This window comes from Cydia splendana, chromosome 5, assembly GCF_910591565.1.
Source record: "Cydia splendana chromosome 5, ilCydSple1.2, whole genome shotgun sequence".
NCBI lineage: Eukaryota > Metazoa > Arthropoda > Insecta > Lepidoptera > Tortricidae > Cydia > Cydia splendana.
Genome location: NC_085964.1, coordinates 8,236,702 through 8,252,631, shown reverse-complemented (window position 1 = coordinate 8,252,631; position 15,930 = coordinate 8,236,702). Strand labels below are relative to the sequence as shown.

The following is a 15,930-nucleotide window of genomic DNA, read 5'->3' as shown; positions in this document are numbered from 1 at the left end:
TGTTATTTATTAACGGCTTCAATTCGTATTTTTTTCTGTTGTGAGGAACCGGAACGTATTTTGTATTGTCAAATTGATGCGATGACATGACAGATGGATGACAGTAACGATGACAAGCCAGTCCAATAATCAATTTTCATTCCAGTAGCTTATGTTTTAGCCATGTTTTAGCTTTACAAAATAAATGAAGATATTTTTACGAATCTAGGCAGTGTTTTTAATAATAAGGAAATGTATCCGACTGATTTTTCACAATGGTGTTCTTGAATTATAAAAATGATTTTTTTAAATACTAGTTCAGTTAAATGCAAAAGTGCACAATTTGTTAATTAATTTATAAATTTAGAAACTAAAGATGGATTGGATTATTTCTGATGAGTTAGGGTTGACCGTCGGGCACGTAGTAGGATGGGGAGCAGCTGGAGCCATGATTATCGGTGGCGTAGCACCATACATTCCACAGTATCGTCAAATCAAAAGGACACAGGATGCTGAAGGGTTTTCCCTTTATGTTTGCTTAACTCTTCTAATAGCTAATACACTTCGTATATTATTCTGGTAAGTTCAATACAGAAATTAATTTTAATTCATTACAGTTTATTTTCTGTATAATATTGAAGTCCTTTTATATTTGATTTTAGGTTTGGCAAACGTTATGAGTTGCCGCTCCTGATTCAAAGTATTGTCATGAACATTACTATGTTTGTAATGATCCACCTCTGTGTCACTGTTCGCAAAAAGAACCAAATCATAAGAGCAAGGGAGCGAATATTTACAGGTGAATATTTTTTTTGTTATAAAAATACTTATTTAGTTACTGATACCTAAATATAGATTATGGATACTGGATAAATAGCTTACTATTATTTTTTAAGTACCTAAATAATATTCTTTTATATTTTTTTCTTTTGGTTTTTTCAGCTTATTATTCTCATTTATGTATGTTGCAAATATTTTAAGTTGACATTAAGTTGCACTTTATATCATATATTGGTTGACTAATTTTCTTTATTGTTTTTAGCATATTATTTTATTTTTAACAATATTTATGTTTTGTTTGGTGGTTGGTGTATTGATGGTGACATTAGGTGCAATATTCATGTTATATATCCTATTGTGTTGTGTGAACGGCTCAGACCAGCCAGATGAAACGGCACACTGGCTGGAGCAACACAGCGGAGCACCCAGCGGGGAAAAGCCCCATCGGTTTTATGGTGAGTGCTGCTACTGTTTTTGTGTGGTATTGAATGTGAAAACACTGTGTTTTGTCTTATCAATAAGTTCATTTTTGTTTCAGAATCTGCTTACAAATTTACTTTGCATTCATCCCGGTTGTGTGGTTTTCCATGCATTTTGAAGGAGTACTTGCCATAATGAATGTGTTTATTTCCATGACATTTTAACCACCTCCTGAATCCCTGAAGCCTATTAAGGATTTAATCCAAATCGAATTTTGTATTAAAATGGAATACCTAGAAGAAGGTTACAAATTCAAAACTGCAATAATGACTTGGGGGACTTAGGAGGTTAAAGCTTATATTTAATATACCATAGCATGTGGTGGTTTTTCATTCAAAGCTTTATAAAGGTATTATAAACACATATGCGAAGTAACAATTCCATTATTTTTGGTAAAGTACCTACATTCCTAGTTGAATGAACTGTTTTATCAAGGGTTGCAACCTAATACATGATAGTTATAATTGTATAATCTCCACCAGAGCAACAATGGGTCAGATCTATCTGTATGTCACATTATTATCTTATCTATTGATGTCATTTGCCTCCGGCATGAGAATGTTGTGTTAAGCTTTACATTGTTACTTACTTCCTCGTTCAATAGAGATTTATGTTACTATTTTATTACACATCATGTTCACATTTGCAATGCTTATATTTTTTTGAAAAATTTACCTTAGCAATCTAATGTATTTAAATATATTTTTACATATGTTATAGCTGTAAGTGATGTGCATTACAGGAAAATGTTTTATCTTTACATATTTGTGTTATTTGTATCCCATCATTCCAATGTATATTAATTTATACTAATAGGCATGCTACTGCTGTTAAGATAAGGGTACAATATTATTCACTATCAAATGGCGGTTGGTATTACTAAAACCAATATAACATACTTCAAAGCCTTACATTGTAGGTATGTCCCTGATTTCATGACTTGTATTAGTTAAAATATAATTTATTGTCCACACAAAAACCAGCTGCCCTGCGGGTATATCGCCTGATGCATCTCGGTCTGTGTAGATATAGACGTGCCTCGCCCGAAGCTAACGCATGCAGGGACGAGGCATTTCTAGAAAGACCCAGTTGCTTCGCGTGACGGGTTATGTGTGGACCTGGTCAAGCTTAAGTTTTACACGACTATACCACATACACGACTATATCGAAACATCGGTAAACAAAAGGTAATAAAATAAATTCGCGATAGACCCGTCTATAAATGTGAGTTAATATACCACACAATTGTAACATAATTTCGTAAAATTTTAATTGCAGATATGGAAACGAAATATTTCTGGGCATGGACAGATTTCCAAAGCTACGTGGACTGTATGCTCGTATTTTCCGTGATCGGGGCCGCCGCCACGTACCTGCTGATTGAGTTCGGGCCCTTCGTAGAACTTATTGGGTTCATGGCCGTGTTCACGGAGGCCATGCTTGGGGCGCCACAGATCGCCAAGAACCATCAGAACAAGAGCACCGAGGGGATGAGGTACGCATGGTACATTTATTTGAACATCGAACAAGATTAGGCTTGAACTATGAACACGTGCCGCCGCATGCCTTCGCCCGTGCACTCCCGGCCCGCCTCGTGCGAGCTTGATGCTCGATTGCGCGCATAGCTGCAGTTTGACAAAGCCTTAATAGATAATATAGTCAGCTTAACACTGATTTAAACTTTCACGATTATTAAACATTATCAAACTGCACAACGGGACTTAATCGCGTATTTAAGTTTTAAGATTTACCTCCGACGTTTCGAGGACGGCGTTGTCCCCGTGGTCTCGGAGAAGACTGGCTCAAGTTGACATCAACATCTTCTAGCCGCGCGAGTTTTTCGAACTACCCGCACTTGGTCTTGTTTATCAGTTTGAACGTTTTGCGCACTAGGGATGTCACTCTGTCGACACACAACACTAACGATATTCGATTTATCGACTGTCGATATTCGTTTCCGCTTACATTTACTAATGACTGGATTCCATGTGGATGAGATCTTAAAACCCTCGTCCCGATTAAAATTGCAATGTTTTTTGATTTCAATGGCTTCCCGCACTTTTCTACTGTAGAAATGGCGATCCGTGGAGAGGATTTTAGGGTTATGCAGCTCAATCCAGTGGTGCTGATAAACAAGACCAAGTGCGGGTAGTTCGAAAAACTCGCGCGGCTAGAAGATGTTGATGTCAACTTGAGCCAGTCTTCTCCGAGACCACGGGGACAACGCCGTCCTCGAAACGTCGGAGGTAAATCTTAAAACTTAAATACGCGATTAAGTCCCGTTGTGCAGTTTGATAATATAGTCAGCTTTCCAGTCAGCCAGGTCAAAATCCAGCGCTAAAAAGTTTTAGGTACCTACGCAGTAGTATATATGTAGGTGATGCTCGAACGTACCTAAGGCTAACACAAATCAATTTCAAATTTATATGAATTTCGCGTATTGAATATACGCCATATTGGTGTTCTGATGGTCTCCATAGCGTCCCTACACTACATCAACATAGCCCCCATGTGAAAGTACAGAAAGATAATGATAAAGATAGTCGCCTCGCAAATTAAGGCTATGTGTTGAAAAAACAGCCTGTATGTCGATTTCTTGGTCACAGCCAAGCCACAAAATATTACAACTCGTTATACCTAACTTTGTTGTGTTGATATTCTCAACTCCTTTTTTTATGTTTTAGCTTGAGCATGGTGATAATGTGGACCTGCGGCGACGTATTCAAGACTGCTTATTTTGTAATGAGGGAGGCGCCCACGCAGTTCTGGGTGTGCGGCTCGCTGCAAGTTGCGTTGGACGTCGTCATACTCTTCCAAGTAAGTACCACTGGATAGATATAGATAGATTTAACATGTCCGTTGAGCCTAAAATATTATGGAAATATGAGGTCACGAAATTACACATTTTTCACGTTGTACGCGATCATCGGTTCGATCAGCGATTCCCCGGCAAGCACGTTAGCCAATTCATAGGTATTAGCAATTTATAGATAGCCGTTAGCTAGTACCTATGTAATTACAACATCATTGAATGATAAAATCTGATAAATACCTACAGCACCTAAAGCTAAACTCGGCAACAACAATAGGTACTAATGTAAACTCAGTTTTTTTAATACCGCAGTGGCGGCTGACAAGCCTTCTAAACTTTCATTCCAATTTATAAATATAATCATTTTTTGGCTAGTTTAAAACATCCCCGCACCCAAAAGTACCTATTAAGACTTCGCTAAGTAATTCCATCTACAACTAAAATCAGATATGCAACGTTATTTTGTGTGAATTTATAACTAGTCTTTATTAATAACTCGTCCCGAGTATTACGTAGGTATTTTGAACAGCAACATGGGTTCAAGAGTCGTTTAATATACCTAATTAAGTACATCGATAACAGATTGATTTACCATGTTGTGTGTACGACGCAAATTTAGTGATGTCACTTTGTGAACGTTTTCATGTTATGTTATTTTAAACCTTATGTAAATTGATATAGGGCTAATATTATATCTGATCTTTGAATGTGTTGAGACCATTTGGTTTTAAATAGTATTATTTTGAAACATGCATTAGTGACGTGTTAATCGTTGTTCTATTTTAAGCTATAATTTACTATATGATATAAATTGATAATGATAAGTTATATTTTTCTTATTTTAGCTGTTAGGTTTTGTAGTCAGGTGATGTTTAGGTCAAATGTATTATATTTTTTTATACAAAATTGGTTTAAAATTGAATGATTAGCTAACATGATTGTGTTTATGTTGGACATTTTAAAATATGTAAGAATAACCCGATGGACGAACCCGATGAACGCTTCAGAACCGTACCGAACTGATGAATAATTCGCGCGACATTTTGTCAGCGCCGAGAGTATTTTTAACCGATATTTTCGCAGACGAAACGTAATTTAAATCGGTATACATATAGGCCCTATATGTATTCCGATTTATAGGGAATGTGAGAAAGATATACTGAGACACGCTCTACTTTTCAGTAGAAAAAGGCGCGATATTCAAATTTTCTATGCAAGAACAACCCTTTACGCCTAAATTTTTTTTATTTGCCGCCTTTTTCTAATGACAAGATCACCGAGCCAGAGTATATCAGTGATATCATAATTCGAAATAGTACTTTGTTTTCCAGGTGTGGCTGTACCGGCGCGACACGGCGGCGGCGCGGCGGGCGCGGCGCGGCGACTAGCAGTGGACCGAGAGCGACTTATAGCACCACCGCCGCCGCGCCCGCCCGAGCGCACGCTACCGTCTCCTAGCAAGAGTATTATGATAACTACATACACAGAGTAGACTTTCCTAATACTTGTGTTTTTTGTGACGTGACGCATCGAAAAGAGGGGGAATGTAAGTAGTGAATTTGGAAGAAAATAATCAGCTGAGAATGAGATATGCTGTCAACGGCGTTGGAACGAATGTTTTAGTAAGAAAATACACCGTCTCTTATACCTATTCTAAAGTCAGTTAGGTAATATGTTAACAATATGTTGTTGAGAAAATGGTTTTCACTTCACAAACCCTGAAATTAGTCACGTATTCGCACTTAACGAAATGCAGTGACTCCAGGCTGTGCATTGTATACTTATGTTTAAGAAACGTCATGGAATAGAACACACGCCGACGATTTTGCGGTGGATCACGTTTGATCGTGCAATACAGCGTGTTGTGTATATATAGTATAAATACTGTGTCTCCGCGTTTACACAGACATGCGAGCGGCCAGCCGACTGACGATTATGGAGAGTACGCTGTCCTCTTCTTTTATACTAGCGTTTGCTATAAGTAGGTATCTAGGTACTTACGCCTTGTCATGCGCCTCACCACTCGAACGAGTGTGTAAACGCAGACATAGAATGTCAAATAATGACAAAATGTGCCAATATTATTTTTGGAACGAAGTTCCTTAACCGATGGTTGGCGGATGGGGGCTAGGCGAAAAAGAGCGTAAGATTTTGCCGTCACCAGCCATACTATTGCGATATTTGTAAGTGACAAATTTTGCCGTCACATACCATACTATAGTGCAGGGGTCTCCAAACTTTTTTACCTGAGGGCCATATTGCGCCTCAGAATTTTCGCGCGGGCCACCGTCGGCGCCGAGGGGGGGGGGGTGGGTGTATCTGGGGTTGCTGATGTTAGGGCTGAACACCTGGAGCCTGGCTCCCGCGGGCCGGATTGGACCGCTGTCGGCGGGCCGGATTGGAATTGGATTTGGATATGTAATGAGACTAATGAGAATGACAATGAGGATGACGGACACGGACACGAAGAACAACATAACATAACATGAGCATGAACACGTCACCAGCCTTTCTTAACTTTGTTCCAACCGAGTGTTCCACAACACTCACCATTTTGACTTCACTATTTTCGGAATAGATGATTTGCATGTTGAAGGTGCTATAGGCTCGTGCCTCCTCTGTGATGTGATCAATGAGGATATGATAGAAACTGAATGAAGTTAACTAGAAGCTCAAAGTAGAAGGCGCTTTTGGTTAAATGTTTATTCGACTGATCAGATGATATTTTAGGACGTGCGCGAAATACCAGGGTTCGAATAAAAATAAACCCTAAATTTACACCACTTAGCGCCACTTGCACCAACCCACTAACCCGGGGTTAACCGGTTAAACCGTGAACCCAGTGTCAAATTGTACTGGTAACCATGGTAACTCCAGGTTTAACCGGTTAACTCCGTGTTAGTGATTGGTGCAAGTGACCCTTAGCGTATTAAATGGTTCCGTTCTAAAAAAAGCGGCAGAATAGACAGAATCCAGCTAACTTTGCTCCTACTTGAACAGAGCAAAGTCAGGTAGTGTCATTATTAACGACATATTTTCATAGAAAGTTGACATTAATGATGACAAACCACACTTTGCCATTGAAAATGCCTTGCAAAGTTAGCTTCTAAACCATTTACCAACCAGTCATCCAGTCAATGAAAACGTTTTACCCTCAGCGCCCTCTGTGATGACCAATGGGCAGTTTTAACTATAGATGTCAGTGGTAAAGGGGTACAAAAGGTGGAGAAGAGAGGTAGAATACAGTGGTAGGAGACCAAATTAGAAAATTGTGTGTTGCTTCCGTTATTTTAAGGGTGCAATCTACTAGTCGTATGCTCCTTTAGGCCGCTTTTCCACCAAGCTAAGCTACTTTTACATACAAGTGACCCATAGGTTCGAAACTTGGCTAGATCGATTTGTATAAAAACGTAGCGTAGCTTAGCTCTGGTGGAAAACGAACTTTATTTTCAAGGACGAAATTGTATGCTTGCTATTAGCTATTATTATACATAATTATGTAACTAAGTATGTTTATTTGTACATAAATAAAATGGTAGTGATGCGTTAATTAGATAGATATTAGTTTGAATTTATTAAAAATAGAATTTATTGTAGCGTTGCGTGGTTTTCCATCTGCACACCGTACTATAATTGTAATTATACTTTGTATCGGTATAAAGTCTACTTAGAAAGCTGTGTTATAATTTTACTGAAGCATTTATTTAAGCCCGTCAAATCAGTCACATGGTTTTGCTGTCTGATATAAATAATTATAATTAATCTACCAGAGCGTAGTATGGTTAGGTCCTAAGTATTATTTGTGATATGTGCAATACGCGCATAGGTAAGCAATCACCTTTACGTACAAATTAACCCTTTACCAGGCTAAGGGATATATATTTCCCACATACGGCACTTCAAACATGTGTTCTATTTCCGATGAGTAAGACTGACGTTTGATTGTCATTTTTGAACTGTCAGCCTGGTAAAGGGTTAACTCATGTTTAAAAGTATTTTTATTCGAAAAATATTTGGAGGACATTTTATTACACAGATGGGTTCCAGATTTATAATACCTAGCTAGAACCTATTTTGTAAAGCTGCGAGTTACAATAGGGTTGGCCGGTCGAAGTATTTCATAGATGGCGCCAGCATAGGTTTTACCCATCAATCCTGCGAATAGTATCAAATTCTTGTGTTTTTTTGCTATTTTATATGCTGAGTGCTAGCTCTTTAAGTCAAATTCCATAGAACAAAACTAGAGACAGGTAAAGCTCGCACCTTCTATAAAAACCATTGACTGCAGTGTGTCAGCCCCATTTCGACCAATGAAAAGATTTCCATTTCCATTTGACCACTGTTGCTAGTTCAGACTTCTAATTTTTCGACTGTCATTTTATTTATTTTTTACTTGTAGCTATATTAAAAGGACCCACAGGTATAAATAAGTAGGTAACAACAACTTGAACGTTGTGTAGGTATGTAGTTCAATACTTTCTTTAACTTGACGTCATCAGTGTGTCAAATATTTCTCTGAAAATTATTTAGATGTTTCAATAATACATAGAATTGAAGCAAAATCCACCCTTGGTAAAAAAAATGCTCGGATTGATCCCTTACGAAATAATTTCATGTAACAACGATTGATTCTAGGAATTGACTGGACACCTATACATATATATTTGTGGCATTATTAGTTAGCTGTGCGTGGTATAGTAGAAAAGTACAATTATGTATTTCCTTTGTGAAAGCTTCCAAATAATGCTGTAAGTCCAATTTTAAGTAAGTATCCCATTTTATTTAGTGATATAAGTAAGCTTCTTTTCAAAGTCTTCCTGAAAGACCTCATTGTATTATTTGCAGTTAAGTAAATGACATTGTACCTATCCTATGTATGAGTATGTTAGCATTCCGTGCTTAATATTCTACTATTTAAGGATTTTGATGTATTCGGGTAGTTCCGAAAAGTTCAGAATGTCAGTAATTCCAAAATGGTTTAAAACGTGATGGAATTTTAGGTGATTTTCGGAATTACCCGTATACACCTTACCTGCCTAGTCTGATACGGTTTTGTACGATACGAGGTAATGTCTCCGAAATGACTACCAATTTATCAGAAAACATGAGATATATTAATAATTATAAAGTATGTAAAAAAACATATCATATTTATATTTAGTATCATAAGTGTCAATTAAGGAAGTAATTGTATAGCGACGTAATCGTTTGTTGTGATTTTTATGAGTTATCATTTCTTATATTCAATAAAACTATATGATTTGTTAAATACATTACTTTCATTTGTTAGTATCGCTTTTACCTAGCCTTTATTATGATGTAGGTAAAAAGTGGATTAGGTACAGTCATCAGCAATAGTATCTTACACAACTAGGGCTGAAAAAATATGTGACACGTTCTTATTTGGAGCGCAATAAGAGCGCGTCATATATTTTTGCGGCCCTAGTTGTGTAAGATACTATTGCTGATTACTGTACATATAGAGTAGATATATCTACTTAACTTACACTAACTCGATCTATAGAGTTAAATAGTGTAAGTTAAGTACCTAGAGTTAGACCTAGAAAAGTCTGCAACGATTGTGATAGCATACGCAGTGCAAGTGTTATTTATACGCCATAATTTCATAGAAGTTTGTCGTTTAAAATAACACTTGCACTGTGTTGTGCTATCAAAATCGTTGCAGAACTTATCTTGGTCTAATTCTATTCACCTACTTGGCAGCGACTAACCTCCATTTTATTCTGCTCCTCCACATTCATAAAACTTAGTCTTACAAAACTCTGTTAAATTGTCTCTTTCTAACAAACGGAAATGTCAAATGACGGATAGGGACCAACGATTATTAACGGCTTGCTTCTGACAAAAACCTTTGATGATAATGAATAACGTCATAAGTCTGAAGCGCTACCATTAACGTTAAAATTTCTTTTAAATTTTGACACTTTGTCGCTTTAATATCTGTGCCATCTTGGCTACGGTGCACAGTAGGTATATATGTACCTACATTCGTACATATGACGTGACAGACTGCCGTTTTCTGATAAACTGACTTGGCGTTTTATTTATCTAGGTTCCTAGTTCTCAATCCATTTTATTGCAAAACCTATAACTATCTATAGATATTGTTTTCACCTTTTATGGCCAGGTGCAAAATCTAAAACGGTTTTGGTACCATCGCCCACACTGTTAACTGTACATCGGTGGACCTTACGCCTTTTGTAATAAGGTCCACCGATGTACAGTTAGGAGTGTTGCTGTTTGTACGTAGGTTGATCCTGATAATAAAATTAGTACAATGATAACAAAAAGATTTGTAGGTATATTTATTTCGACTTGTTATTTTATCAATTCAGAACAGTTCACACCAGTGACACCAATACAAACAGTAAACACAAACGATTATACGCTTTACGCTACGGCCATAGAGGCAGTTAATCGTGCTTACTAGCTAACAGCCTCGTATTATAAGTTATCGTTAGCACGTAAAATATGTGTCGTATTACAGTGGTAATAAGGTCTAATAGCGGGGTTGTGATAAGGGGTGGATCGATGTCGCGGGGGTGGCCGGCGCCCTCTCGCGGCGCTCGGCGCGGCCCTCACGCACGACACCGGGCTCCCTCAGTGCGCGAGGCAGCGGCCGCCGCAAGCCCGTGTGGCGAGTGTCCGTGCTGCGTTCATCCACTTGACTCGAGTAACTCGACCGTCAGCAGCTCGCTCGAGCCGAGGTGAGTACGCCAATGCATAATCCATTCAACAAATGACATAAGACCGCGCGTTACGTTACGCGGGTTAATTGTTTTAGGAAGCTTGTTTAATGTCCCTCTTATCAACGTCAGGCGGTGCACCGATTACAGGGCGACAGCAAATTGATGAGTAAATTACATGTTTGGTTAGAGGGTGACTTTTAATTTATAAACAAGTCAGAACTGCCTGCAAAATGTTATTAACTCTTAAGTAATTAACAGTTAAACATATACATTCCTTAATAACATATTTAATCAGAATTAGATGATTCTTTTTTATATCCTTTTTTATTATTGTTATTTATTTATTAATACACAGTACCGAGCTTAAATCTATATAGATTATGAACTAATTATAATATTTTATACCAATTGAGAGAAGAATTTAATGTACTAATAAGTAGGTATCTAATCTAACAGATGGTTAAGATCATTAAAGACATTTCTAACCGACTGACTGTCTTTGGACTTCGACCTGCATCTGCATACATAACACCCGCCAAATATTATTATGCAGTTAATTATTGTGTAATGATTTAGGTTATGCACCAGTAGGTATATAAAACTGGAGTCATCGAGGCTTTCCGAGGCTCTCAGAGGTAGTAGCTACATATCGTCGGTGCGAATAAAAAAATCGCAATGTGTTTTTTTACGATTTTTGATTTTGATATATTTTAATTCCTTTTTCAATTTCCCGCCGACCTATATCAATATTTTTTTTAATATCTTTATTAGTTTTGAAAATAACTAACAAAATTTGTACTTACAAAAATATTGCTATGTGATTTTTTTAGCACATAACGAAATTAAATGCCTTGTTTTCCGTCGAGGGTGACAGCGATTTATTGACCCTAAAATCCGCTATGTATCATTTCTCGTACCTACTACGTTACTTTCGCTGTGTAAACATTGCACATGACGATTTTAAGTGAACCAAATTTAAGTCGCTATGTAGCATAATTCTCAAAATTTACGGAAAAAACTGTTTATTTTCTTCATAAGTATCATGTAAAAACCATTGATCTACCAGAAAAAAAATACAGGTGCTACAAATATATTATAAACAGTTTTTTTTGTCCCCTGAAAAGTAGCTTAAAAATACTTGGCGAATTTTTTATTCGCACCGACGATATGTACATTGGACTCTACACGTAATTGGCGGTATAATTATAGACGAGTAAGAACCGATCTCCGTTTACAACAAATAGCAACGATAAACTTATTTGAATGTAAACAAGGCATCATTCCATTGTCCGCGCATCGGAAAGGAAGCGTGGAGTCGAGTTACTTCTATCGTATCGCATATGTTCTTACACGCAGTGGCGGTATTCAGGTTGCGGTAATAACAACCAAGACACTTTCTTAATTAATAACTTACCGTCCGTCAGTCCGTCCGTCCGTCCGTATGTCACAGCCACTTTTTTCCGAAACTATAAGAACTATACTGTTCAAACTTGGTAAGTAGATGCAAAGACATATGTAACTTCGTATAAGATGAATAAAGTCTCGTACCTCGGAAATCAAGAAAAAGTCATTCTCGGCTAGATGGCGTGACGACACCGTTTCATATTTAACAATTTTAACACATAGATATCAGTGAATGAACATGGGTCAAAATGATATAAAAATAATAAAATCATTTATCCAATATATAATTTTTTTTGATAATTTTATACGTTTTCGTTTTGAGTTTTAGTCTTGTGACGATGGCAGTAAATTTACTGCGACTACACAATTTACTATTTATTTACACAATTTACTAAAAGTAAACTACACCCAAAATATAACCAACACGTACCTATATCATTATCACGCGTATGTTTTTACACGAGTCGTGTATTTTTACTACCCGTATATTTTCATGTATCTTTGATTTTTTCGCCTTGTATCCGTCTGACTGTCGTTTTCGTCACATAAGTGTACATAACTACATAGTCTTTCATGTTGATATCATGTTTCACATACATCGTTGCTTTATGCATGGAGTACATAAGTATAATTTCCACAGTGTTGACGAGTTTGTAGTTACATTCATTTAAAATATGCCACAAAACTGTTTATAATAAACTGTAAGCCATTTTTCTTAGTTTCTCAAATAATAAAATTGCCATAAGCAACCATATACATACTTCGTCTTTAGCCCCCTCCAGACTATGTGCGTGAATCGCGGCGCGCGTCGCGGAGCGAACATATCGCGAAGTTGACGTATGACTCCACACTCGCACGCTTCACGGCGATTTCGCAGTTTGGTTTGCGGCAATATGGCGGAAAAGCATCAGCTGATCGAGTTTAACTGTTAGTTATCTATGGCATCATACGTGATTTAACTGTTTTTCCATTTTGTTTTATTGTCAAACCGTAAAATATAGCTGCTTAATATAATATATCATAATATAATTAATATTTATCTTGCCACAGAGGAGCCAAAATATTGTGTAATGTGGAGTCTTGCAAGTTCGCGCTTCGCGTCTCCTTTGACGCGGGCCGAAATACCGACAAAAAACGGAGAACAAGGCGCGAAGGCGTGAACAATCTGCGAAATCGACGCCACACTTGCGTTCGCGGCTTCGCGCCGCGAATCGCGCATGAGTGTGGAAGGCGCTTTTGACTTGGCGGCAGAGGCAGCAAGTTATTAAAATCAATTCTGCTTACGCTGCCAATTCCAACACCTACGATTAAAATTAATATTAATTTCATTATTTCGTCGGAACTCATATTAAAGTCAAAAAATCAACAACGCACCATAAATCCAATAAAACAGAATGAATATTTTTCAACTTTACCTCCATAACAATTTAAAAAATATAACTACGCGTGTTTGAGTAGACCTTTTTACCGCTAACGTTTAGATGAAATATTTTAAATGTTTTTATTTGTGTAGTTAAATTTATAATTTATAATTATAAAATTATTGAATGTATTATTTATTAAGTTCATGTCGATTTTATACAAATAAAACTGCAAATTATAGCAAACATTGTTTTTTGTTTTTTTTATAGGCGTAGTGGCAGAGTGTCATTACGAACCATAAAGTAAATACTGCCTCTAGTTTTTTTTAATGGATGAATGCCACGATGCTGTGTCACAAATATCTGTGAAATGAAAATTAAAAAAGAGGACTTTGCCGGCCTAGGCCTGCAAGATGTGTATGAAATTCCATTAACGACCTTTTGTCCTAGCCGCACCTGAAACGTCATACTTCGCAGCCTATTATAAGGAACATAACATCAATATTTCATTGCATGTTTGAGAAAAATGTATTATATTCCCACACGCATTTAAGTTTTTTAAATATTTCTATTATAGGCAGGTTATTCTTATTTGCGCGGTCATAGTTGAATGCTCCAAAATTTTCCAATAGTTCTGACCTTCTGCAGTGGCGGATTTGCACTAAGGCCAAGTAGGCCCGGGCCTAGGGCGGCAAGTTTATTGGGGGCGGCAAATTGTGACAAAAAAATTCGCTGATGATAACAAGAAATAACTCAAAATGTAGTCAATATGATGGGTGCTGAGAAAGGGGCGGCTACAGGGCCTGGAGCCTAGGGCGGCAAAGACTGCAAATCCGCCAGTGACCTTCTGACCCCTTTTTAGTTTATGGCAGGTCCCAGACACTGCTTGATAAACCCTGAAAATGTCCTACCCACCACTGTTTCCTGCAGTCTTGACCAGGCTGTTGGAGGTACCTATTAGAATCCTTCCCAAGCTGCATCCGTCCGTTACACATTCGCTCACCACTTAAGATTTTCTGACCCACACAACACAATCGTGCTGTCATAACAATATTATTATACATATAACTGACATAACTGTGCCAATTAAATGTTGGCGCCTTTATTAATTTATTCTTCGATGACAAATCATTATTAATCATGTCGATTGTGAAATTGAATACATTACCTAGTATTTTGCATTCATTCGCGAATACGATTGTGTGCACTAGAAACATCCTTCACCATTTGTAAACAAGGGGATTTGTTTTTATAGTTTACTCTATCAGCATTATTTTACGATTACTCGGCTAAAACAACAGCGCATACACTATTTATTTATTATTAATTAACGATGCCATTTATTAACTAATTTTGTTGATTAAGTCGTTCTATTAGCTTCCTCAATGCGCACTAGGTACAGTTGTTCACCTCTAATTTTAGTGGCTAGCTCATTTACTAATTTTAGTGCATATATGGGCCGATTTTTTTATTTTGTTGTCGTTTATTTTTGTTAGATTTGGATAAAATTTGGCTTATTTGAAGGCTTTGAAGAACAGAACTTACCTACCTACCTGAATGCGAGATCCCAATTTAGGACATAAACATGAATATAATTTGCTGTTTTCAGTAGAAGTTTTTTTAAGACATACGGTGAAATTTGTGCTGAGTAGGGAACTCTATTTGTACTCCAAATTTTATCGAAATCTGACGAAAAAAAGATCGGCCCACATTATCAAACATAGGATATAGCATTTCTTTGTGCTTTTAGTGTCAAGTAATATGTCTAGGTACCTACTTAGGTTTATTTATTCGTATTTATAAAGGCAATACGCAACAATAGTTGGATGTTGCTCATACATAGGTAGGTACCTCTACAAATCAGGAAGTAACAACTTCTCGGAGTATGTAATTTATTTTCTGCGCAGATTGTCGGATGCCCGTGTCGATTGAATAGTAATATCTACACAAAGAAAACCACATTGGTATTCGTAATCAGCCTATAATCGTATACGTTTACCTAAGACTGTTTAACTTACTGTGCCAAGCATTTCATTTTTAAGGTTCCGTACCCAAAGGGTAAAAACAGGACCCTCTTACTAAGACTGCACTGTCCGTCTGTCTGTCTGTCTGTCCCTCTGTCTGTCTGCCACCAGGCTGTATCTCATGAACCGCGATAGCTAGCTAAGTAGCTAGACAGTTGAAATTTTCACAGATGTTGTATTTCTGTTGCCGCTATAACAACAAATACCTACTAAAAACAAAATAAAATAAATATTTAAGTGGGGCTCCCATATAGGTAACAAACGTGATCTTTTGCCGTTTTTTGCGTGATGATACGGACGGAACCCTTCGTGCGCGAGTCCGACTCGTGACTGCAGTAATATTGTTCTTGGGACAAATAACATAATGAGAGATGAGAGAT

General features: G+C 37.3%; 1 protein-coding gene across 5 annotated transcripts; it reads left to right on the top strand.

Annotated features, from left to right (window-relative positions):
• The first annotated feature begins 137 nt into the window (after positions 1 to 137).
• LOC134790594 (solute carrier family 66 member 2) lies at positions 138 to 6,298 on the top strand. 5 transcript variants are annotated; one of them, XM_063761441.1, is made up of 6 exons: positions 149 to 558; positions 642 to 778; positions 1,089 to 1,214; positions 2,518 to 2,734; positions 3,924 to 4,056; positions 5,383 to 6,298. In XM_063761441.1, the coding sequence occupies exons 1-6, from the start codon at positions 356 to 358 to the stop codon at positions 5,437 to 5,439; spliced, it is 873 nt and encodes a 290-aa protein (XP_063617511.1). In that variant the 5' UTR covers positions 149 to 355; the 3' UTR covers positions 5,440 to 6,298. The 5 variants fall into 5 exon arrangements, with proteins under 5 accessions (XP_063617515.1, XP_063617511.1, XP_063617516.1 ...); XM_063761443.1 differs by having other exon boundaries at positions 152 to 558; positions 1,137 to 1,214; positions 5,383 to 6,294; XM_063761444.1 differs by lacking the exon at positions 1,089 to 1,214 and having other exon boundaries at positions 152 to 558; positions 5,383 to 6,295.
• Positions 6,299 to 15,930: the final 9,632 nt, after the last annotated feature.

Excerpts from the sequence above, each read along its gene's own strand:
- LOC134790594 (XM_063761441.1), top strand. The coding sequence starts at position 356 with ATGGATTGGATTATTTCTGATGAGTTAGGGTTGACCGTCGGGCACGTA. Across the intron at positions 559-641 it reads ACACTTCGTATATTATTCTG|GTTTGGCAAACGTTATGAGT; the intron begins GTAAGTTCAATA and ends ATTTGATTTTAG. Across the intron at positions 2,735-3,923 it reads AAGAGCACCGAGGGGATGAG|CTTGAGCATGGTGATAATGT; the intron begins GTACGCATGGTA and ends TTTATGTTTTAG.